The sequence below is a fragment of the Falco cherrug genome, chromosome 1, assembly GCF_023634085.1.
Source record: "Falco cherrug isolate bFalChe1 chromosome 1, bFalChe1.pri, whole genome shotgun sequence".
Taxonomy (NCBI): Eukaryota; Metazoa; Chordata; class Aves; order Falconiformes; family Falconidae; genus Falco; species Falco cherrug.
Window position 1 is genome coordinate 44,627,059 of NC_073697.1, and position 26,146 is coordinate 44,653,204.

At 39.9% G+C, this 26,146-nt stretch overlaps 1 protein-coding gene across 2 annotated transcripts; it reads right to left on the reverse strand.

Moving 5' to 3' along the window:
* Positions 1 to 26,081, reverse strand: RMND5A (required for meiotic nuclear division 5 homolog A). Of its 2 annotated transcripts, none has more exons than XM_055709350.1 (9): positions 25,725 to 26,081; positions 21,181 to 21,323; positions 14,600 to 14,734; positions 14,326 to 14,426; positions 9,131 to 9,297; positions 8,217 to 8,382; positions 5,445 to 5,547; positions 3,074 to 3,228; positions 1 to 1,723 (listed from the first exon to the last, which is right to left on the reverse strand). In XM_055709350.1, exons 1-9 carry the CDS (start codon positions 25,864 to 25,866, stop codon positions 1,660 to 1,662), a joined length of 1,176 nt encoding a protein of 391 aa, XP_055565325.1. In that variant the 5' UTR covers positions 25,867 to 26,081; the 3' UTR covers positions 1 to 1,659. The 2 variants fall into 2 exon arrangements, with proteins under 2 accessions (XP_055565325.1, XP_005446436.2); XM_005446379.4 differs by lacking the exon at positions 25,725 to 26,081 and adding an exon at positions 21,796 to 21,832.
* Between the last annotated feature and the right edge of the window lie 65 nt (positions 26,082 to 26,146).

Sequence of the window (26,146 nt, forward strand, 5' to 3'; positions counted from 1 at the left end):
TGGAAAATAATATCCTCACCCGTTTATTGTTGATTTTACCACCTGGTAACGCGGCTGTTTTGAACTCAGTGTGAATACAATTTTTTTGCAGGAAATCACACACCTGTATTTTTCACATGTATCAAACACATTTAAAGTTTAAAATTTGTGTGTCTTGACTTGCTCCTTTTAATGTCTCTTTAGGGTTGTCCGTTGTCACTGATCCGGTAAGAGTCCAACTCAGTCTCTCAAGTCAGGTGACATACAAATTCAAAAGGTGTAGATTTCTCAAAGACGGTCTTCTCTGTAGTGCATTGTGCTAGTGCATTCAACCAGTGTGTCAGTATTCAACCATATAAGCTTGGGGGTTGTTTTTTTTTTAACTACACAATACAGAAATATAATTTTACATGTAGCTTTGCATGCCTTATGGCTGCTTGCCCTACTATAGGACAGTGCAATAAATACAAATATATGCACACTAGAAAAGATTGAACTGCCATGATCTACATCTCATTTATGAGTACAAATTTACCTAGTCAACAATATGACAAATTTAGCAGAAAAAGTGGCAATGGCAGCAATATTCTACTACAAAAACAAGGCTAGAAGCAAAGTGTTCTCAAGCTACAGGAAACTTGCTACCTCCTAATATCTGATGTAGGGCCCAGTTCTGCCAAGTGCAGAGTCATGATCAGTAGATTGCATCAGAACATGCTTTTCCCCCATTTAACAATGAATACTTCTACAATTTATTTGGTTTTGATAACTGTTTATAAATAGCACACTATAATGACTATTAAACTATACAGCAACATGACATTTATAGCCTAATCCTGAATACAAAGTTCAAAGAACATGACTACAAAGGCCAGAGAACAAATGTCATCGGCTAAAAGCGTTTCCACTTCAGAATTTATTGAATGTTCTCTTACACAACCACTTCTTGATGGTGAAACCAAAAGGAACAGGATTTCCTATTCCCTCTCTGCTCCAGTAGTAATTTAGCCACACATCACCCTTATAAATTAGCGATGGATTTTAACAGGTAGCCCCTTGGGGCTATATATTTTATATACTTTATATATATGCACATTTATTTTGAATTCTATGTAAAAGTTGAAAAAAATGTTTGAAAGAAACTCAGAATATATCACAGCTTTTTCAGCGAAAAAAATACAAATTAGTTTTATAACCACTATCTGATTTATCAAACTTTTTTTTCTGAAGTATTTACCTTTAATTATGTACACATTACAGGAAATAAAACTTTTTCCACAAACATTCTCTAAGGTGACAGTTATCAATAGAATGATAGAATAACAGCAGGAAAAATATTAAACAAATGGGGGTGATCAATTTCTGCTTTTAAAAAGTAAAAAGTCAAAAGTCACCATATAGTTAAGTACAAAAACCTGCATTGAATGACAACTGCTGGTGTAGTAACTTGATCAGGTATGGAGACCAAGAGTATAGTAAAGCCCTATGGTAATAATATTTCTGTAGCATTTCCACTTGGTATGTATATACTAAATGTTGGCAAAGTTTCTGTAGCATTAGCTTATACAAACATAGGAGTCCTCAGTCTGCTGCATAAAACGGAACAAGTGTGTTTTAATTCTCCTGAAATGCACCTGAAATCCAGAGTGTCACTTACAAACTGCATAATGAAACTTTTCTTCAGAAAAATATCTGTTTCGCATCTCCAGGGCTCTGTTCCATCGGACAATAGGGGCATTTTAATCTGGGGACAAAGACAACGCATTACAATAGTGGTAACATGCGACAACTGAGCATTAAATGTATCGAGTTTGCACTGACAGTCCTTCCACTCTTCCCCCTCCCCATAGCATCAAATTACTCTTAAACTGTAATGCTTTACTTGGCTCCATTAAAAGTCACTTTTAGCAGCTCTAAGAGACCTTACCATGCTTTTTCTTCTATTTATATTCTTCCTCACCTTTCACCCACACACCCCTCGAATTATTAAAGAAATTACTCTTCAGGATTAATTTATTATTTCTACTTCTGAATTAGTTTATTGCATTTAGTCATTTTAAAATAAGCTAGTAGCTTGCATTTTGACTTCCTCGGTATCCAGTGCAGTTTACTGTCTGATTCCCAAAATGCCCTGATTTTACAACCCACCTAAATCAGCTCCTGCAGCCTATGACTGAAGAGGTCAGCCTGGCTTCCTTGCTGAGGTCTCTGCTGATATGATTCTACCTGCTTACAATATTTCTTCTAGCACTGATCCATTTTTCCCCATCTCTATGTTTGGACCTTTGTCCTCGCCCCCTGCCCTACCCCCCCGGTTAATATTGTCAGAGCTGTGCTGTCACTAAAGCCAATCAATGAATGCACCAGGAGTAAGTGATCAGGTACAGAAATAATGCAACAGCAAGTTTACTGACTTAAATGTCTACAGTCACCCACGAAGGCATACCTGTAGGCTTTTCTAACAGGGCAAAAATTGTAAACACCACTTGACATTTTCATTCATGGCATCCCTTATTTTCACACTGGATTTTACAGAACAACTTACGGCTCTAAATTAAGCTGACAACCCTCCACTGAAGCTGCATATGTTCAGTCCAAATTACCACTGGTTCTTCCTCCAGTAAATCTGTATAGCTCATTCTATCCCATTTCCTCCTTCCCAACAGCCTGTAGGCACCCCACTGATATCTAAGGAGTATTTCCACAGTGATAATTCAACTAACTCCTCAGTTACTAAGCCTTATTTCCCCCAGAGGTTATTTTTAAGGGATGTTTCATGCATTACTAACCTTTCTCCCAACAAAAAAACCTGTGTGCGTAAAAGCCTCTGTTTTGAATTTAAGACAACACAACGGTACTTAAAACTTGGAAAATTATTTTGCTCATTGCATTCCTTCACTTAATCTCACTATCTACAACATCAGAGGGTTTACTACGCTTTTCTCCAGTGCATCAACCCAGCTTTATCTGGCTTTCAAGTCATTCTCCAGGATTAACAACCTTCCACCAATTATGGACTCAGTTTCCCCAAAACACAGTATTCTAAGATTTGTCCTTGTCTGTATGTTGCTTGAAATAAAAGAATGGTACTTACTTGCTGCCATTAAACATTTTATTCAGAGCATCTCTTGATATAATATGACCACAGACTAACTTCATAGGTGGATTATTATCTGTTGTTTGCTGACGAAGAATGGGACAGGCAAATATCGAATGATACCAGCACTTTTTACCAAGGTCCACTTCAATCTGTGAAAGAAATTTACATAGCAATTTATCTTGGGAAACTACATTTCCAGACAATTATCCCTTTTGGTCATGGCCTTTACTTAATGGATTTCACAATTCAGCCATGAAGGCAGCAAAACCTATTGTGTGCATGCCTGACAATTCCCCAGCCAAAAATACTTAATTGTGATCCTAAAATGGTGATTTATGTTGCTTCCCCCCATCCCCAAAGCAGCAGAGTATTCTGCCAAGGAACAAGTGGATATTTTAGTGCAGATCTATGCCCTGCCAGGCAAACTGAGCTGATGACCCAACAAGACTTTCTGTATTTCCTAGCCAGTGATTTCCAGAGTGGTTCACAAAACAGATCTTATTGGGAGGGGAGGGTAGGAGGGGTGTTGTGAAGAAAAACTCTTGGATTATGTTAATGTTCTATAGCTTATTGAAAGACTCTCCCAACACCTACATGTCGTGTCAATAACAAAGTGTATCAGAATAATTAATTTTCAGTACCAACACAAAAGACACTGGTACAGCACAGCTTTTGCCATCAGGATAAAATGATTTCAGGAAGGGACATCTTACAGATAAGAACAGATCTGTAACTTCAGGAATCGACTGAGAACTGCAAAAAATCACAGCTTCTGTACTGGAAGCAACTCGTTCTGACCAGTATTGAATTTTGACATGTTTAACCTTCAATAAAATCTGACAACATAATCTTATCACGCTACTTAATCTCTGTCTTTGCATGATCAAAATAAGGCTGCCCATCCCCATACTGCCTTAGCAGTACACACTAGAAACCCTTCAGTTTAGAGGGGTCTAAACAAGGTCTATGCAAGGATGAATGTACATATTATTAACTGATCTGCATCTGACAGCAATCATTCCCAAATGCTCCCGAGCTAATCATTCTTGTCTGGACACAGGGCATGAATCTGTCACACTTGGAGGTTACACTCTCAGTGTTACAGAAATCATAGCCAGGAGAAACTCAACACACATGCTTACACTATAAATAAATCTCTTCCAGCTACAATCAAAGAGGCTAACTCAGTTCATGACCAGTTCGCACTAAATAGGTTTTCTTTCCAAATCAGGAGCAGGCCACTGGAGAGCTGCCCACACATAACAACAGCTATAAAGAGAAACTGGGGTTTCGTAACAACTGAACTTTATTTCAACTGATACAAATAAGTTGGGCTGGAAACATAACGCACTGGATTCAGACCAATTCAGTTCCCGTGTCCCCAGATGTAGCACTAATTTTTTCATCTCCTATCTGCCTGACAAAGCATCAATGCAAAGCAGCCCATGGACAGAACTCAAGCTTAGTTAGCTAGAGGAAGTTAATGTTACTCAGTGGGATGCATTGCCCTTCCAGTTATATAGAAACATCTCATACATTGACTGTAAGTTTAAGCAGAAGGTGAGAGCATCTGTTTTGTTAAGGTCATTTGATCAAAAACCTTTTCAATGCAAAAAGGGGTAACAAGTGAAGGGGGGGAGCAAGAAACAAAACCAAGATACACAAACCTGACAAGCATAACAGAGACAATAAAAACCAACCTTGCCAGTCAGACTAACTGATAGGTCATGAAGAAACTGCAACAAAACCTGGACTTTGCAACAGGTCAGAATGCAAAACTGAGGGTCTCCGAGGAGAAGGGGTCAGTAGAACTATATGAACTGCAGGAGGAAAGTGCAAGGAAAGGGGATTGAGGAAGAATGGCCAGAAAGGGATATAAAAGGGGCCAGAAGGGCCATGCCAGTATTTGAGGGTTCATGAGCATGCATTTTGCTTGTGAATCTAGAGTGGGGGGGGTGTGTGCTTTCACCAGTGAATTTTAATCTTCACCAGCCAAAGAGGACGACAGGATCTTGGCTGTCTACACTTATGTTCTATGCCAGTCCTGTATATGGGTGCTGCTGAAGGCAACGCCTCATCTGTGGTAGCCTGTGCAGCCAGTCGTATCAGCGTCCTTTGTGTGTGTGCGTGGGCGAGTGTTTGCAATTCATGTACAGCTTTGCTACTGGTTGAACCTACAAACAGGAAAGCAGCAGGTACACCCGTTGGACTGGGATGGAGACCCCCAGGGTCTCTGTATAGTAGGAAGCCCCGAGCCCCAGAGCTGGTGGCCACATCTAACATCCTTAACATTCAGTGCAAAAGAAACCTGAAAACAGCATCTGCCATTAGAAATCTGCCCTGGGATAGCTCAGCATCGACTCACCGGTAGCTCATCCTTCTGGTTCCAAACACCCGTGCATTGCCTTTGTTCAATAACTGCCTTGATATTAATTAGAGCTGGTAATGCTACACAACCTGCTGAAAAACTGCAGAAAAAGGAAATGTTAACCATAAGGTGCCTGTCTGGAAACCAGCTTTTTTTGTATTTCTACTTTAAATGTTAACTGGGACACAAGAATGTTGTGCTACTTCATTCAGTTCTTGTCTGTACCTCTAAGCTCCCTTCAAGTATAACAAGGAGGAGTTTTAGGGCACGTTTTCAGTTACTCTGTGTCTTAGGCTAGGGCCCTTACGTACTGTATTCTAGACTAAAAACTACTGTTAATCCCTGCTCCGAGTCTTATAATGAATTGATTTTCTGTACCACCTACTTTAATTTTGAGCTGTACAGGAGGAAGACGTCATGTTAGCTTATACAGGTAGTTGCTCTCAATCATGGAAGAGTACATGCAGCTTAAGAGTTTCCATGTAACACACACACAACCCATAAACCTTTAATTATATGCAATTACCATGTAAAGAAACATGTCTTTCCACCTTTGCCTTAATTCAAGAAAAGAAATGTAGAAAAAAGCATTGGAAGGCAAGCAAAGGAAGGAAAACCACAGCCTGTAACAAGAATGTCAGTATAGAACTGACCAAAGTCAGTGTCCCAACAGTTCAGCCTGCTCTGGGAGTCACCCATTACCAGAACTTACCACATTATTTTGAAATATTTTACTACATTACAAAAGAAAGTATGACACTGAGTTTCCACAAATCAACAGATGTTTTGATGGATTTAAATCTCATGGCAATAATATAGGCCTGGAAATCAGCAGCAACAGAAACAGGATTTGACCAGCTCTGGTTTTTTGGCAGATTATTTTACTATTTGTGCAAATTTTATTATCTACAGAAGTCATGACTTTCCTCTCCACTGTGCCCCTCCAGATACTTTGTTTTCATGTTTCTGCAGGAACATTCTGGCTAGTTTACTTAGGAGGGAGAGACGTGCCTGAAACCTATGGATCTCTTGCCTAAGCTATAAAAAAAAAATATCATATTCCTCACCTTTAACTGGCTATTTTAATCCTTACGCTTTGCTTTTTGATTATTTTGGCCCTGAGTGTAACTTGTGTAAACCATGTGGAAAGTTTAGACAAATAGTATTTGCAGAAATAAAAGCATTAAGGCTTTAATGGTTCTGTCTGAAAACATCTCCGGAAGAGCCCTTTAAGAGTATAACAACTGAAGTAAATAGTAAATTCAAATGGTGTCCTGTAGTCCTCCAAGGCCCTGAACCGCAACCTCCTTAATACACCAAGAGTCTTCCCACTGACTCTACTCAGTAACTCAGACCACAAGGTCTGTACAGGATTAGATAAATACTGGAGAAGCCAATCAGCCTTAAAAAAAAGGGATCGCTACTCACATTCTAGGAAGTAATATATTTTACAGCAGGGATTTAACTTCAAGCTGGTTTAATTTCTAAAGGATTTGCAGCACTCAAAGGTCACACCAGTTTAGAACAGTCTCATTTATGACAAGAATATCGATACCACCTATACAGTAAATATATTTCAGTGCAACTGATTTCACACCAGGCACAAAACAAGCACCCAAGCAATCCAAACATCACTAACAGGGATTATCCAACTTCACTGAAAATCTCTCAGCTCTTTGCACTGAAAATCCCATTGCAGCGTCAGTGTGTGAGCAATTAAAATGTAAAGGGCTGCTATTAGTTTGACTGAAACAGGAAAAAGACGAAAAACAAAAAGAGAGACAGAACTTTTAGATATCTTTAAAACCTACAAACTGAAATTTGTAATGTTTGTTGTAGAAAGACAATCTGAAAGTGCTCCCTTTGTTGCTTCTGTTGTATTTTGTGACAGAGGTGAAAACAGGAGAAGCAGAAGGTCTGACAATTTAAGAACTCAAAACTAAGCACAGAAGTCTAGTAATAATAAAATGTAAACAATAAAAAAGCCAAACAAAACAAACAACAAAAAAACCACCAAAAAAAGAAGAGGTAATGAAGCTTATGCTAAGTACCAAATCTAGCCTAGAAAGATACATATGATTTTTTTACTTAATCTCTGAAATGAAAATGAGAACATCACGTTAGTGTATTGGGGGGAATTGACATCCAAAGGCTAAACATCAGCTAATCTGTTTTAGCTTCAGAGTAGCCAGAAGGAGATTAGGTTGGGTTTTTTTCTTCACACTTCCAACAGCCTCCTACAGATTTGCATTTTGTCAGATTAGCTACTGAGCTTTAAAGTGCCTCTCTTCTTTGCAAATGAGGTCCAGCAAACAATTTTAGCAGCTGAAATCACTACATAACTCATAAGCATTCTTCTAAGGAGAAGACAGGTAAAGTAATGTGTGGATTAAAACCCAAGATGATCAAATGCCAACAGAATCACAGCCACAGTTTTGGGTATTTTTCAGTTAAACAGCAGGGACAGTTTTCATACACTTGCTGTGGGGAAAAGTCTGGCTGATTGCCATCCTCATCTTTCACAGCAATGCCTAAACTATGGAAGCCAAATTCCATCCACAAATGCTTCCTCTTGAACTGCCAAGGTGCAGAATAAAGCAGAGCACACAAGAACCTCCGATTTCTAATCTTTCCAAATCTTGTTAGGGCCAATTGCAACTGTACCCTTTATTTAATAGAAGCTAGATGAGACTACTTCTCAGAAGCCATTTATTTTGTCCTGAACAAGAAACAGAAACCAAAACACTGTGTAAGTGAAAACCAGCATACCTAACACTGAGAGGTGATTCAACCGACAGACCCAGAAGAGCACAGGCATCTCTTGTAAAGATATCACAGATGTCTGCCCACTGGTTTGCATCTAACAGATGAACGTACGGAGAGTTCTCTATACCTTGCCGCAGATACACCAGGCTGCCCATCAGAACCTGAATATCTGCAAGGGATCAGGAACAATTAGTTATTTTACACTACAAATGAAAGCTAGCATCTACAGGTTTAGCTTTTACATAGAAAACGGGCAGACATACCAAATCAATAATACACATCCGCACCTTCACAAAATACAGTTATAGCCATCACAGGACAGATGTCCACAGGCTATGGACAGATGGGGGGGTGGGGGTGTCATCTGCCCCTTACAAGCACACCATGCTGCCTGTTAAATTTCCTTTGAACAGTTTTACTTTTCTTTAAGCTTTCTGACAAACACAGTACCCTAATCATTAGGCTTTACTGCATTCAGTTTGGGATGGTTCACTTAACTCATGTATTACACATTTTTCAGAAGTTTCATTTCTCTTTGTATTAGCCCACGCAGCTGAAAATAGCAGATGACTATACCAAGAACACTTCCGTGCATTTTTAACGCTTTACCCTGGCAGCGGACCTATTCTAGATGTAATCTATGTATTATTTAAAGAGCCAAACCCCTACATTTAAGCAAATGCACAGACATATTAAAATATAATTTTGTGCCCTCTTTAACAAAAAAAACCCAAAAGCAAACAAAGGAGTTAATTCAAATTCTAAGTGTTCAGGCTATACACGTTAAAGAAAAAAATAAGAAGCCTCTAACAAAACAAAAATAATGGAGTAAACCACATTTGGAACATGACTTGTATTTTACTACAAGGTGCCACATCAAGGTGCTTTAAATCCCCTTAGTAAGACAAAACACTTACCTTTCTGATGATTTAGGGCAAAAGGCTGGAAGTTTTTCGCATACTGAAGCGCTTCTCTTTGATTTGCTGTTCCACCCATCAATAAACTAATGAAATATAATCTGTGTAGTTTAAATTCCAACGAACTATTCTGTGCCATAAGCATTTCTCTGTTGGATACCGCCCACCTAGAAGAAACAAGGAGGTACAATAGGACGGATGTGACACACACAAGGGTAATAAATGTCAGCCTACACCATATGAAATTATTACAATTATCAACCATCTATTTCAAGGAGAATATGCCTGTTCCCTGAACTTCTCAGAGGCTATACAGAGCATGGAAAATGGCAAGACCCTTTACAAGTAACGTTGCTACACAGGGTGCACATGTGAATGATGGTATTTCTGATGCTGCTGTACAGGTTAACCTCTGCAAAATTCCAGCACCCACTGGCTGGAAGGGAAGACTGAATTAGGCACAATATAAGACAGAAATAGCTAGAATCTACTGTATTTGGATTAATACCACTCAATCTTAACAATTACAGATAGTCTTCAGCTGCATGTTGAAGAAGTTTGACCAAGCCTTTCAAGAACATATTTTCCAGCTTCTCCATTCAAACATTTTCTCTAAGCCACTATGTTTATTTGCATATGTGCGTTGCCCTGGAGAGGGTAAGTGCATCTATGGGGGCCTCAAAAATAAGACATTATCAAGACCTTAAAATAGGGGATAGGGGGAAGGGAAATCAGTTTAATTATCACACTTTACCCTGTTTAAACTTTGCCTTTGGTGTCATTTTCAACTTGGACAATAAAAATATTCCTCACTTTCTGGGTCTCATTCACCACGACAACACTAATATGTGGCTCCTAAATAACATATAAGAATTCTTAAACACACAACAAGTAAAGTGAACTGGAATTTTCAACGCATTTCATAAAACGTTCCTTTCTTGCGTTTTTGTGGGTTGGGTTTGGATTTGGGTTTTTGGTTTTTTTTCCTTAATTCAGTCATGCCTAAGCCAATCCAATCTTTCTCTTACGAACTTCAAGTTACAATGTTCTTCAGTACATCTGTTTCTCATTAGCGTTAATTAGTTATACCATTTTCACTGGGGGGGCCCCATTATGCAAAGAGCTTTTCACTTTTCAGCAACAAACTGAGGTAGCCTCCATTCCTTAAAAAGAAAGGGTATGCGAGGCTTCTGTTCTTTTCAACCAATACTAAAATAAGAAAATTAAGCACTCTTACAGCACTGGTAAAGCTTTCCAATGCAAGTTAGCCTTCTACATTAAGATGCAGTGTTAATGAGCAAGTATCTACTTTCAATTTGTTGTGGTGAAAGTGTCAGGAGTCTGACTTTACTGGCAAGCCTTTGTAATGACAGCAGTAACTTTTCAGTAGGAAACAGTGAAAAATGCAGCCTTTGAACTAAGAACAAGCCCTACTGTTCCTAATTTCAAGCAGTTTCAGATGAGCAGCCTCAGAAAACTGTCAACACTGTAAGCTCCACTGGGAGGGAAGGGTAACGATGGGTGGGTGGTTGGGTTGGTTTGGGGGGTGTGTGTGTGTCTTTTGTTGAGTTTGTTTTATGACCACAGTCCATGGTTTAAGTCAGGTATAGTGGCAATAAAGCTCACTCGCAACTAAGAAAACAAGAGCCTGAAGTTAACAGTGATAGCCTAATAAGCAGCTGAAAGACAAAAAACTGTTCTCAATAAACAATAAGACTAGTCCACAGTCCCATTAATAAGGTATTAATCCATATTGCATCAAAAAAGCCTTCATCCTCTCCCTGCCAATATTTGCTTCTTGCGGTACTCCATCTTGCTGAAATCAAGTCTATTTTTTCCAAATTAGCTTTTAGGCAGGCTTTCCATTTTTATCTCTTTGAGTGGCAGCACAGATTTGTATCAGAAGAAAGCAGCCACAGAAGCAAGGCCTGAGGTGTTTGGTCTAGCACATGCTGTTCCTACTTCCAATGGAAAGACAAAAACCCAGCAAGTGAGGTTTAAAACATTCAACCCACATATTCTCCACCACTGTCCAATATCCTTAGTAATTGCAGCGCCTATCTTCCTGCCTCCTCTCAAAATAATACTTTCAGAGTGTTTCCACTTTCAAGACTCAAATCCATCTGAATTTTTTGAAGTTTACATTATACCATTCAAACCACAGGTACACAGAGCTCTCTTCTAGCTCCCACATGGAATTTAGTTAAAATTAATTTCACAAAGCCTAGCAAAGTTTAAATTAAATTTAAACCATACCCCAAAGGTCCCAGCAAATACCAGGACATGCGCACCTTGCTGCTTTACAGATAGAAGACAGTATCTCTTCCCTAGGAGATTACAGTCAAAAGCTTTGAACCTGCAAGTCATTCCCACCAGACCTTCACATGGAGACCCACCTGAGCTCACAAGGGCCAGAATCTGCCCAGAAAGAACCTACAGATTTCCCTCCCCCATCACCAAACCACAATGAGAAGAGTCACTGGAAATTAACAGGATCCTGTGGAGGTAAAGATTACACAGTTTAGGGTGCAGGGCCAGGCTGGCCATCTACAAAGTCACATTACACACCGCATAAAAAAAGAAAAATGGTATGGCCAGTCATACTATGTTTAATTCTGAAGTATAGTATTTTTACATGTTAGAATATGTATTAGTAAGAAAATCTGAAAAAACTAATGTTAGGGTCTTTTTTTTTTTTTTTTTTTTAAATCAGATATAAATACTAACTTTTCCTCTACCACCACAGCAGGGCTTTGAAAATATTTTCAAGAAGTCCACCCAACAGCTCCTTTTCCATAGCAGCGACCAGGAGCCACCTGTGTTTGCTTCATTTCCAACACTGACTTAGGCCGAGCACTGACAGAGCCAGAGAGACTGGTTATTGCTTTCATCCCAACCTTCCGCAATTTTGCATGAGTAAACCCTGCTATCCTCCCCTTCCTGGTTTGTGAGGCTGTAATTCATTATCCTTGTGAAATACCTCTTTCTGCTTCAACACCACTGTCAGTAGCCTAACCCTAGAATGGGCCAGTTTGGAACTGCTTTTATGCACCCCAAAAGCTGTTTTTACTAATGCAAGTTTTAGCCATTCATCAGCTTTTCATCCAAAGAGCACAGCGCCACCCCTCCAAGCCCCTCTCACACCACGGCAGTCCCTCCAGGAGCGGTTTCTATCCCTTCTCCTGAACACCCAAGTCTCCTGGGAAATAATATGGGAAATATCTTCACTAGTGTCAGCAGTTCTGTGTGATACCTGGGCATTTAAGACACTGGTTACCCCCTAAACTGTGTAAATTTGCCACATTTTGATCATCCTCACTAGCCACCATGTTTTTTACATAGGCTTCACTATAAATAAGGACCCAGCATACAAAGAGAAGCAGACAGCTTTTGCACTGAAGAGTTTAAACAGAATAAACATTATTTAAAAATGAGACAGGGTGGGGGAGGGAGACCAGCATATAAACTGCTAACAATACACCCTATTCTGTGTCCATTCAGCTGTCCTCCTAATAAGAGCTCCTTTGAAGGACCATGCCTTCTCCTTTGTTTGGAAAATATTTAACACATTGCAGGAACTACAAGATACAACTGAGGAGCAATAAGTAAGGCATAAGGCCTAGCAAACTGCAACTAAAACGAATGTAGTGACTTCAAGTGAATTGACATTAAAAGCAAGTTACTGTTCCTCTGAGAGTATTTTTCACAACAGCTATGTTACTACTAGAACTACAAGAAATACGTGGTGTAGCTGACAATAAATCCTGTTTCACTGGTGACACCAGGCATTTCAGTATTGCTTCCCTGCAATTAGCCAGTTCAATAGCAATAAACCATCTGAGCAACTATATTCAAAGACCAACTATTTAGGTCAAACTCCACATGACCCTGAGGCATAATCCAGGATTTAGTTTATGAACACCACAATTCGAATATCAGAGTATCTCTGCACTTGGTTTAGATGCCAATAAGCTCTGAATTGACATACCTGCTTTGGTTCATGTTAAAGGGAAAAGAAAACCTTTGTTAATATAAAACTGTACTTAGGTATCTTAAGTATATGAATTATGCTCTGGAATGAAACACAGAAATTTTGAATTTGCTTTGGTTTCATTGTTTCTATTTTTAAAATATCACTTCAAAGCTGGTTTAGGGTCTTTCTGTTTGTTTTTCGGGTTTTGTGTTGGGTTTTTTTGTTTTCTTTACTTCTGAGACCAACCTAAGCCTACGAAAGTTCTTGCAACTTGCAAAAAAGGAAGAAAAAAAAAGAAAACCCAGGCTGAGGATTTGTTTGGGGTTGTCTTATTTTTAAAATAAAAGCTATTCAGAAATGGTACTGTGCAGTTACATACCCACTACTGTAAATCATAAAGCAGTAGCTCACGAGACATTTCATCACCTTTCCTCCTCACTGTCACTCTTAGCACCAGCTTACACATCTAATGTTGTAAGGTCAAGGAACTATGCTGGTCTGAGGTTGATTGATAGATCTCAGATACTCCCAGACTTGGTTTTCACCTGAGCATTCAGCATTATCCACTGACTTGCATGAACTGAATTGGTTTGTTCAGAAGAAATCTCACTAACAGATCTCACTGTCAGTCCAGGCTCCCAGCAGCAACTCACCTCTCACCCAGCATTAATCAACAGCTACCTGGCAGCAGCAAAGCACACACCTATCCTTTCACTCCCTCTTCCCACTCTGTGGTTCCTTATCTGGAAAGGGAGAGTGACTTGAGGAAAAGCAAGAACTTCGATCCTGAGTCAATTTCTACTCACTCCAAAGGCTTCATGAACCTAAAAAGACTTGGTGGTACACAACACCTTTTGTAAGTCCTGGTACCCTTCATAATTGGGCCTTTTAAAATAAGGTTCACTACCGATTCACTGTAAGACTAGGTATTGTCATGGCACACAACTGTTTCTCTAAGCGATGTTTCTTCCCAAAACTTTAAGTCAGCATCACAAATTATTCAAGTTAATTCTTAAATCAAAGAAAGAGACCCTTAGTTAAGGACTGCCCATAGGAAGGGACACAGAGGGGACAAAACCAGGAAGGGATTCATTCAGTAACTAGAGCTCGCAAAGGACAAACGGGGACATGTCAAAATATACTAAAGACAATACTTGATGTGAAAAACTAAGGATTTGTTAAAAGTGTTCAAAAAAAGGCAGGAAAAACTGAGTAGACTCACTCTAGTGCAGGTCTCAAAACTCTCACTTTTAATGCTTCCAATATTCGATTTAACTCCACAAATGGTTCTTTTTGACTTTGATCTATTGATAGCCCAGATTCCTGAGGGGGGGGGAAAAAAAGGGCAGTTTTTAGTTAAAGCATAAGAAACAATAGGATTAAACCACTGTTTTTCTGACAGTTTAAATATTCACCTGGAACATTCAAATAAGGACACAAACACAAAGCACAACTCTCCAGGGTGGATAACATTAAACATCCACACTTATCATTACCTGACAAAGTTCCTCAGCTACATCCAGCATCCCCTGACGGAAGAAGTGCTCCACCATCACCTCATTGAGGATTCGCTGGCTGTCAGCCTGCCAGCACCCATCGATCCCCACACTGCTGATGTCAGAGTCAAAATTCTGAAATGTACAAATTAACAGTCAATAGGCTAGAACAAATCATCCCACGTAATTTTTCTTTAGTTACACAGGGCACCTATATCTCCACCCTGATGTCTTCTGCCTATTACTCAGTTGGCCCTCAGTTACCTCCTGTTTAAAGTGAAAAGTATGTCAGATGTTTTCATTATGTCCTGTGTACAGGAGAGAAAAAATTCTTTGGCGTCTTCAAGTTCAAGGACTCATTTCAAGTCTGAGTACTATTCATTATACAGAATTACACTGACATTACAAGTCTAGCTAGCAAATTGGAAATCTAGTTAACTAATAAAGGATTTCCAGACCATGATGTGTTTTTGAAGGAAGGATCTGCAGAAAATGCTTTTGCCATATGTGAAAACTGAAAATGCATAGAGAACAGAAAACTAAATCACCTACACTAGAATCAAAATAGCATACCAATGCATCACTGTCACTACAGTGCACCAAATTAGAAGTAAAAGCTTTAACTCATTTTTTTCTTTGTACGTAGCTGGCAGGGCAGACGATTCTGAAAAACGAAAATGTCACTTCCCCCGCGCCCCCCCCCACCCCCCCCAAAGAACAATGAAATTCAAATCTCTGAAGACCTCAACATCCCAGCAACAGGATGAGCTCTGAAGATGAGAGATCTTTTACAGATCTAACCCCGATGGTCCTACTGCCGTGTATTTTTAGGCCAGTGGCCTAGAGACATATTCCAGGAATAAGTAAAAATATTGTCACAGTGACTCTTCAGTAACACTTGGCACTGCTTGGCATCGTGCCTCCTGGCAGTGGGAGAGCAATGCTTCTCTAATCCAAGATATTAAACAGGATTTTAACTGCTAACATGTTTTATGATTGGGGCAGACGGGTTAATTTTCATAAAATCCTCACCCATTGCTTAAATCAAATCTCTTGCAAAAGAGTCTAGAAGTTAGTGCATTGCTTGCTGCCTGATCTGATGACTTCAGAAATCAGAACTTTAGTGAAAATAGGAGTGCTTCAGCTGCAGCCCTGTGAGAATCGATACCCCGGCGCAATACGGGAACAGCAACCTAGCACAAATCCATGCTTCTGCCAAGGCAGGCAGAGCAAGTAACACAAAGCCGGTACGAGCGATCTTCGAGTACCCTGCACAGCTCAGCTTCATAGTGTGTCTTCCTTTTGTTCGCAACTTATTAATGTCCTTCATCAGCCACCTCCACATCTCCTTTGATGCTGCTCTGTGTCATCAAGAGAAAGGGGCTGCCTTCTCATCCCTGCATGTGTGCCGCCTTCAAAACCACTTCATTCAGGTCTCTTCGCAAACTTTCAGTAAAACCTTAGGCTAGCCAATTGTCTCTTTCATCTTTCAGAGGTGGGTGATGGAGCAAGATGAGCATTTAAGTTATTGTCACCGCTTCCAAGTCTCACATTTAACAACATTTTCACTTGGGTCTCTTAACCTATGAACCTCCTTGTCATGCTGCTCATCTTTAAGCTGTACCTTGAAAAAACTTAAGCATCTTGAAAACTAAATACTGTTCTTAATTGTGCCAACACTTTGAAGCCTTTAAGGTTCACCACCGTGGTGGATTCTGGTATCACTGTCCAAACACCACTAGCAGGTAACAATTCCATTGACAATGCATTAAGGAAGTATCAGAAGCAGTATTAAGAACCCACAAGCTTGCTTTTGTTACTTAGGATTCCGGAGCAGGATCACCAGTAATATAAAAACAATCAACTTTAAGTTACTCTTCATGCAATTTTAGGTGCTAGCAAACATAACCCTGTAAGAAGAAACTCTATTCTTCTGGGCAGTTCCCAGCCATTACAGCTGAACTTATGCCTTAAATGTTGTCACATCCTTCTCATTGCTTGGGGGCACAGGTGGTAAAGCCACTTACCTTATTAGTTCCTTCACAAAATCCACATTTTGTTCTGAAACAACAAACTATGAGCCTTGAGAAACTTTTCAAAACTCCACTGTAAATTAGATGTTTTTTTAAGTTCCACAAAAGGTGACAATGATAAGTCTTATCAACCTAGATGAGCTGTAAACTGAGGACCTCAAGTTTTTTTTCTCCCCCCTCAGCCATTCTCCACTCAACTCAGACTTCACCAGGTTCTCACTTCAGTAACTTCTTAAAAAAAAAAAAAAAACACAACATTTTTTGAGGTCTTTATTATACGTGGGATTCTACAGCTCTGCCTTTTCTGGGTCCTGAGGAACTTCAAGAACTGACTGCACATATTACAGTGAGTGACTGTCACATGTCAGAAGAAATTAGTGCTTGCCTTTGGCTCACATATTTCATAACTGTCATGCATGCGTGACATGCTGGTGACTACACATCACCCAGTTTTGCTTTCTAAATGCTAACAGTATGCTAACTGATAGCATGTGGGTTTTAATAAGATTTCAAAAGTTGAAATAAATTCTGTAAGTTACAAACTCCAGGAAGATTATTTTGTACTTTTCAGGCTTTAGCTTCGAAGTGTCAGTTAATATTCTGAAGAAACAAATCTTTTAAAAGCCTAACTAGTAAGCCTAGCACTAAAATGTAGGCTATTATGTGCTAAATATACCGATGATAACAATGTAAAGTACATTACGGGGAACTGCTAGAATCTGAGGACTTCAAGATTCACACACACACACACAAGATGGACCACTTTAATAAACACACAACCTCCCATGTTATTAATAACAACATGATATGAAAAAAATGATGATTAAGGCCAGTTTTATTCCTCAGTTTCCCAGTTGAGATTATTTTGTGCACTTCTCCCTTCTTCTGAATTCAGACCCAGAATACAAAGACATTTGTTTACCTTCTCTGTCGAATTCATTTGTTCATAAGATAGAGCTCAACTTGCAAAGACTGTATTTATGCAGCCCCATTCTTCACAGTAACATAATTAAATTATACACAAACAAACTAAAAACAAACTAAAAACCTTTACTGAATGTAAGTTTTTAAATGAACAAACACTAACTTAGGGTAAAAGTTTGCTTTCCCAAAACAAAGATTGGATTAAAATGCCGGCCCTTTAAAAAGAGGCTTAAAATTCAGGGGGAAAATGGAAAGAGCTACCATTTACTCCACTTACTCTCCTGAATGAAAGCATTTAACCAGTACTCACAACAGATTGCTGCTAGAACGAAAACATTTACTACCCCCATCAAACATGCTTTGAGATGATTTCAAATCATTCCAGAAGAGTTGATTGATTTACAGGGAGACTGATGAGTGAGCTACCAGAAAACAACTTGCTGAGCAACACTGACCTGAGTTCTGGAAGCAGAGCAAACGCTAGAAATGCTAGAAAAAAACTGGACACAAACATTTCCTTTCAAAGGGCAAAATACTCTTTGGAAGAAAGGGTAACCCTTAATGGATCAGAAGTATGCAATCCATGTAGAACTACTACGAAAAAAGGTTTAGCTTATTAGAAAAACTCTCCAGGAACTAACTAAAAGCAACACACAAAATACTGGCATTTCAGACTTTAACGTGATTCCTAACTTGGACTTGTTTTTCAAATGCTTAGGAGCTTCTGTTCTCAGAGTGAACTCTGCAGGTAGACCAATCTAGGTCCCATGCACGCCCATAAGCAATGAATACACTAGCTTAAAAACCAACCAGACTAAACTTTACATATAGATATAACCCCGCCTCAACACTGGGGAAAAAAAAAAAAAAAGAAAAAAAGAAATTTAACCTGAAATTTGCCACAAGCAGATAATACAGCAAGTTTTTTCAAAATCCAAGTTTGTCAAGTAGGAAGCTTATTGAGTGTACAATCAACAGCTGTAACAACAGCTGTCATTTGGATGCGTCACAAAATTGGTACCAATATTAGCATGTTTCCTAATCTCAAGTCAGGCAATAAAATAATGAGTAACATTTATCTGTGCCTGAGCATATACAGCTAGGAGGACCATAAGCATTGTTCTAGAGATGTTAATCCATCTATAAAATAAATGATGATTTACATGCAACAGAAAGAAAATTCAAATCTCATGAATCAGGGCAAGGGCTGTGCTCCTTTAAATTCTAATGAGCATTTGTTTAGGAAGCAGCAGTATTTTGCACAGAATGTGTGGAGAATCAATTCACTACACCAATTACACTTAATTACTTCTTCTGGTTTAAGCTTAAGTATATTATAGTGAAGGGATGGAGGGAGGGCAATTTCAACAGGTTATGGGACTCCATGCCAACAAAGACTTTGTTGGCAGGTTTCAAGCATACACTCCAGCAGCACAGGGAAATCGCATTATATATGTATCGAAGAATTTCCTTCAAATGTCACTGTCCAGGGAAGAATTCAATTCCACCTGGATTTAAACATTACACATATTCATCTGACAAGCAGGCCAAGACTACATGGTACATTTTTAAAGTAGTCCCTTTAAAATACTACAGTCAGTGAAAACTAATAAAATTCAAACTACCTGCATTTAAAAAGTCCAACAAAGTTCTTATTTAAGGAGACAATCCTAACCGATGCTCTGGACTTCATAGAAACACATCCCTCATTATGAGCAGAACTGGGTACACTCCTGCAGTTCCCACTGCTTCTAGGTTTTTGCTGTAAACACCACAGACACTAAACTTGATTGGTAAACTAAACTAAACTAAACTAATCTTGGTAAACACCAAGATTGAAAGTGCAGCAGAATAAGCACACTGAATACAGCACGTTGAGCTAATTTTTGAACACCTCACTGAAACAGCCTTTCTGACACTCAGCAGGCACAGAGCAAACTGGTATCCTTTCTACTGTTTCACAAAACCACACACTTGAAAGTAAAAAAAAACTTTTTTATTTACAGCTATCCTTTTTCAAATAAGAATAGCAGATGAAACAGCAGGACAGAAACAACATTGGGAAAACTATGCACATGACAACTGAAACAGCTATTTGGGGATTAGACTCAAGCCTAAACTTCATTAAGATTTCAAGTGTTGCTTTCTTTGGCTTCTAAGAAATAGTACCACCAATTTCCATTGAATATTCACACCCTCTATACATGACCTAGAGCTGCTCTATTTCATAGCATATAAATGAAAAAGGTATAGCCAAACCTGAAAGCTTATCTATACAAAGTCCACTTGCTAAAGTAGAATAGAAAAGTTTGAAACTTAGGACAAGATTACACAAATTTATTTCAGGCTTCAAGCCAGTAATAAGGATGGAATTTTACTCTAGTTAATTGGTTTAGATGCAGCAGCAAGGATTAGAGACAGATGCATCCTTAAGCTTTGGATAACAGTGACGCTTGGATTAAAGCTATTAGTACAAAGTTTGAGCTCTCCATGATTATCAGTCATAGATATAAGTAAAAAAATATAAATTGCACAGATGTACTGCCCAATAATACAGTACTGTGTACTTCGCTGCTTCAAAGCACTACTGTTAATTTATCCTTTAACAGATTATCATTACTAAACAAATTTTAAATGAGACTCCCAAGGGATGAATGAGTATTTCGTAATGCTGCAAATGTCTTTGTCCACATGAAAACTTACTTACTAGTGTCCTTCTGAGTAAGATTATAAGGTGTATGTCAAACCAAATGTTTAGACCCATCAACATAAGCATATTCTAATATGAAACTATCACTTAGGAATATCCAAAAAAGCAGCTGAAAGACTCCTTGCATACAGGACTACCTTATGTGAAAGAACATACAGATGGAGAAAAGCACAGCCGGAAAGTATACATACGGCACCACTTACTGCAAAAAAGGAGTTTTAGCATCAATTCAAAGAATTGTTAGTATCTACCTTCAAAAATATACTTGGATCCCAGTTACTCTTGAACCTGGATTTCATATGAAAATGTCTCATATGCAAAGCTTCAAAGATATGCCACCCTATCTTATTATTTGTTATGGCATAGGCACAGATACTATGAGAAGCTAAATTTACTCACATTAAGAACACTGTTAGAAAGAACACCGCATGTTATAAAATTAAGCCCTAAGAACTGACAATACACCTGAAATACATACAAAATGTCTTAAAAAATTCTGGTTTATAGTCTTCTAGAACAAAATACCATTTTGAGTTATTTGCTACTAACAATTAAATAGAAATACAATATACATATATATAAACCCCAGTATTTTTTTTATTGAGACAGATATTGAAACAAACGTTTAGCTAATCTGATATAACACACACTATTACTAAATCTAATAATATCTATAGGGCACGTTCTCTCTGAAACTAAGAGATCTGAACTGCCCCAGAAGGAATACTCTGTATGCAACGAGTTCTGAAACCAAGTACTGTACACCCACCCTTCTGTGTTGCCTCTGCCCCAAGCCTAGGCTTCTGTAGTTGACAGGAAGAATTAATTAATTGTAGTATAAATCCAAATTTTGTAAAGCAGAGTACACATCACAGAATATATGCAATAACACAATCAAACCACAATATAAATACCTTATCAATGGCTTTTCCAACTCGGGATACGCTGCTGTGAATGTCTTTATGATCAGAGGCCAGTTTTTGAACTGTGTCTTTTATTCTTTTACAACACTGTGTCATAACAAGTGAAATTGTCCCCGACAAGTCTCCATCTTGATCTAGACAAGACAGAGGAAAATTACTAGTTTTGTTACAAACAAATCATAATATTAAATCTCTTCATATGCAACAACATATAAAGACAAGAAATGGTATTAAAAGAAAGAAAAGCAAGCTAGAGAGCATTTGCAAAGCTAGATCAGTTTAAATGAAGGAAGATGTACAGGACATGGCTCACCCATGGAATCAGGAATCAAGTTGGGTGAACAATAACACTGAACAAGTGCAGCAGTTTAAAAAAATTAATGGACAGTTCTCATGTGTCTGATTACTAAATACATCTCAAAGAAACACCCCAATCCACAAATCTCACAGGCTATAATATTAAGCTACAGAACCTGCTACAGGATCAGTTTTCTTTTAGACAGTTACCAGAAGATAGGTCAGAACATCATGTTTAACTTCAAAAAGGTGCAAGCAAAATTTGGGTTAATAAGAGCCCAATTCATTCTTGTCCCGCAAGCTACCCACTTGTATCAGACCCTGCTTGCATTTGAGATCTATGCAACTTGCTTCCCAGCTTGTGGAAACAGCTCTAAACAGTTCAGCCAACCAGTCTCCAATTCTCAACAGATGAGAAGCAACCTGTAAAAGACCCAACTGCAGATATCAGATCCACTCATTCTTGTTATAAGACTTATTATCTAGAAACTGTCATTTTTAAACTGATGTCCAACCAACAGCTGCAATGCTGTATGACCTGTTCTGCAGGCAAAACAATAAATACAGAAGGTTTACAAGCCCCTGACCACATCACCACACTTCACAGTTTACACCCTTCATGCCTGGACTCAAGTATCACTCAGTAGCTTCAGCTGGAAAAAAATTACTTTTTTGTGCTTTATTCCAGCCCCTTCTTCCAGCTTTTGATTTCAAAATACAAGGAGGAACTCTTTTCCAGTCTTACCTCTGAAGGCCTCTACTTCCTCAAATTTCATTCTACATGAAGAATTTTTCCTTTAAGGACACAAACTTAACCTTCAACTCCATGGGAAGTCTAATTTAAGCAGGACAGCAGCCCAGAAACACTTCCCTAACATTCCGGATCCAAACCCTTCATGTGAAAAAATAACCCCTGCAAAATATCTCTTTAGAAGAAAGATTTAAAAAGCAACCACATTTTCCATAAAGTTTGTTCCTTTCTCATTTCATATTTCAACACCCCTTTGGTTTCAACGTCACATTAAGAGTCCAGTTTCTGGTATTTCATGGAAAGCAAAATGCAGGTGCATCAAACTGCTGCTGCAGGACCAGCAACCTGAGACCCAAAGCAAACTGTCAGTGTACCCTTAACAATATCCCTCAGAGAGCAAAGGAAATCCAGAAAAAAGCTGTAATCCTAAGGGGTAAGTCATAATTTACCAGCCACTTATTCTAGATACCTTCCTTCATGCATCCTAACTCCTGACTTGCTGATGTCAACAGCGACAACAACCTTCTGTTGTTACATACTAAAACCAGCTTGTCTTTAGAAAAGCAAATAGCTCCTATTCAACCCCACAAGCCCCGGCTGAGGAAGCTTTAATAACAATTTTGCAACAGCCATAGCTTTTAAGAAAAAAATTTTTTTTTTTTCTCCCTCCAGTCCCAAGAAGCTAATGATCACATCCCAGGCAAACAGCTAATAGGGCGTACTACATAAAGTTCACTTCCTAAAGTTATTTCAAGAATAATCATTATTTCTGGGTTGCTATTTAATTTTTATGACAGACACTTAAAATCACATGAAGGATCTTAAGTAACTCTCATGACTTTCGCCAAGACAAAATGATCAGTCAGAAATTATGCAACAAGCTAAATGGAAATACTCATTCCCCAATAAACAGAGAGATTAAAATATGCTCTCTTAATAGCCTTTTTTTCCCCTAAGAAAAACCATTAAGCTAAAACCCAAACAGCTTACACGCATAACTGTTTTTACCCCAAGCAAAAAAGTGAATTACTGGCCCCTAACACTTACTGTAGCAGAAATCAACTACAGTAAAGCAATGAAAACATCTACACAGGAAAAGCCAACAAAGTCATCATAGAAAAGTTTCCCCCTCTGCACCCATCTCTTTCAACTTTAATTAAACTATGAGCTTCTTCTAATAAGGCAGCAGAAGAAAGCCTGCAGACAGCTATCCCAAAAGCTGACAGTTTATCCCTGTATTGTGTACAGTCACAATTTTAAAAAAATAAATATATTAGCGAGCAGACACTACACACAGAGTCCAAAGCCAAGTTTACTCAGCCAGACACATTTATACTGTCCAGGAATATGCAATCATGCCTCAGCTGCTCCAGGAGGCAAGATACATTAGGGGAAGAAAGAAAAACTTTTTCTTCCTATTCACAACCTTCACATAGGGCTGTTCTGTACTTCTGCTTTAATAAGAAAGCAGCTCAAGGAATTTTGAGACTGTATGTGTGGAGAAAAAGAACCAGTTTAGAGGCTGAAACAGCTTCTAGCAGTTTCTTTTTCTCCACCCGCTTCCTTTTTATATCCACTGCCTGTTTAAGGCCTTTTCATACATCTTGTCCTACAGCATTAACTTCTTCTTCAGCAGTCAAATTTTTCTTTTCTTTTCTTCCTTCAAGATGATATATACAAGCACATTTCTGCAGTTCATACCGCTGAATTACAGAGCTCCACATTAAGATGTTTCGCTACTTCCACTTCCATCAATTTTCAAAAACACTCTGGGTACAGTATATAAAAGCTGCAAATACTTGTCCTTATTAGAAGGTTATAAATAACATGTTAAGGAAGAAAAAAAAAAATTTTTGCTACCTATGAAGACACCTTACTTTCAGATGCCAAAACTGAACAGACTCCCCAGATGTTTGAGAGTGCGCTAGCAACATACTGGCTTCATTCTAGAGTGCTTACTAAAAGAAAGCTCAATTTAGGGTGTACTCTGCTGGGACAGCATCACTACTTATTTGGTAAGTCCCAAAAACTGTTAAGCCAAGGCTGGCAGGGAAACCCAATGAGGGCCCTGAAGGAACTGCACACTGGAACCTTTTAATTTTATTACAAAAAGTAAATAAAAGCTCCAGACCTGCAACAGGATTCTCAGTGACAAATCTTTACAGCCCAACAGAGTCCTACAAAGATCAGTACAACCACGAAGGTCACACTGCAGCTTTCCAGGCAAGGTTAGCATCTCAGTTTGTGAAGACATGCATTTTATTGATTGTCCTTAACGTGCAAGCCCAAACTGTTTTAAACAGCATAAAATAGATTTATTGAAACACATTTCAAAACAATGACAAAAAGACCAAATGTTATTTCGTTCCAAATAAATGCCTCAAGAAGTGCAGTTCCGTGTTTCTCTCTATGGAAATTGCTGTGTACACACACGGCAACTCTTACTACACTCATGTTTATCTTCCTGGAATTATGCGCACTTGTGAGTGAGCTTTGCCCCCATATTTGTACAAGACTACCGCAAACACATTTTTCTCTGAACCAAACAAAAGCAGATTCTGCAAAGCAGTGAAATAGCACAGCTTGCTCTCAAGTTTGGGCTCAGGAGACTGCAAATTCCTATTTTTAATCCCTGAGCCATCACTCACTTCCTGCATGGCCTTGGGTCAATCACTTCAGCTGTCTCACCACTCCCTCCCACTCCATCGATAAACACTGCATTACCTCCATCTCAGGGATTTCGCAAGGTTTAAATATCTCATGTTTATAGTGCGCTTTGGCCATCTAGCCCGCCTGCGTAAGTGCTCAACATCAGCTGTAAAACACAGTCAAGTCAGGAGGCCGTGTTTACTTCCTGCTGAAGAGTGGCTTTACCCTAAAACACTTCCAAACCTAGCCACATCAAAAGAAAACAACAGTGACTTAGGAGGAAAAAGTAAAGAATTAAACGGGGGGGGAGCAAACAGGGCAGCCCTGCTGTTTATTTCCCCTGGGGCTGACTAACCCCATTGTAACTCAACATAAAGGCGCAAGAGGTACCAACACGCTGACCAGGGTTCATGCCGTACCTGCTGATAGGGAACAAACGCTCCTCTTCAGCAGCCCACACAAGGCCCGAGGGCCGATACCTGTTCCTACCTTTTAACTTTTCTCTGTCAGAAACGCACGCAAAACTCCGACTCCCGGGGGGTGAGGGGGGAGGCCTCCAGCTCTGCTCCCCCCGCGCAGAGACCGGCCCTGCGCCCGGGGCCGGCCCGTAAGCTGAGCACGACGACGACCACCACCACCAGCCCCCCCGGGGCCGGGAAAGGGCTGTTCAGCCCCGGGGCTGGGGGTGGGGGCTCTCCCTGGAGGGGGGGGGGGTCTCCCCGGAGAGATCCCCCAGTCCACAAAGGCCCAAAGTTGTGGGTCTTTTAAACCCAGAGGAAGGAGCCGGGCCCGTTTCCTGAGGGAAAGGGGGGTGGGGAACGGGGGGGTCTCCACGTACTCTCGGTCTGGAGGATCTCCCGACGCAGCCCGCCCGCGTACTGGATGAGTTCTTCCAGGCTGCGCTCGCAGAGCTGCCCGTAGCCCGAGAACTTCTGCAGCACCTTCTCCAGCTCCCGCTCCACCGTCACGCACTGGTCCATAGCGGCCGGCACCGGGCCGCGCTGCTGCTGCTCCTGCTGCTGGTCCTCCTCGTCCTCCTCCGCCGCCGCCACCGCCGCCGCCGCCGGGCCCCCCTCTCTGCCCGGGCCCCCCCGCCTGCCCGCCCCACCCTCACCGTCTTCCGCCAGCACCGTCTCAACGGCGCGGCCCCGCTCGGCCCGACCCGGAGCGCCGCTCGCTCCCAACTTCCCCGTCTCCTCCGGCTGCGGCAGTTGTGCGCAGGCAGTGCCGCGGGCAGGCGGGGACCTCAACGCCGTTTCG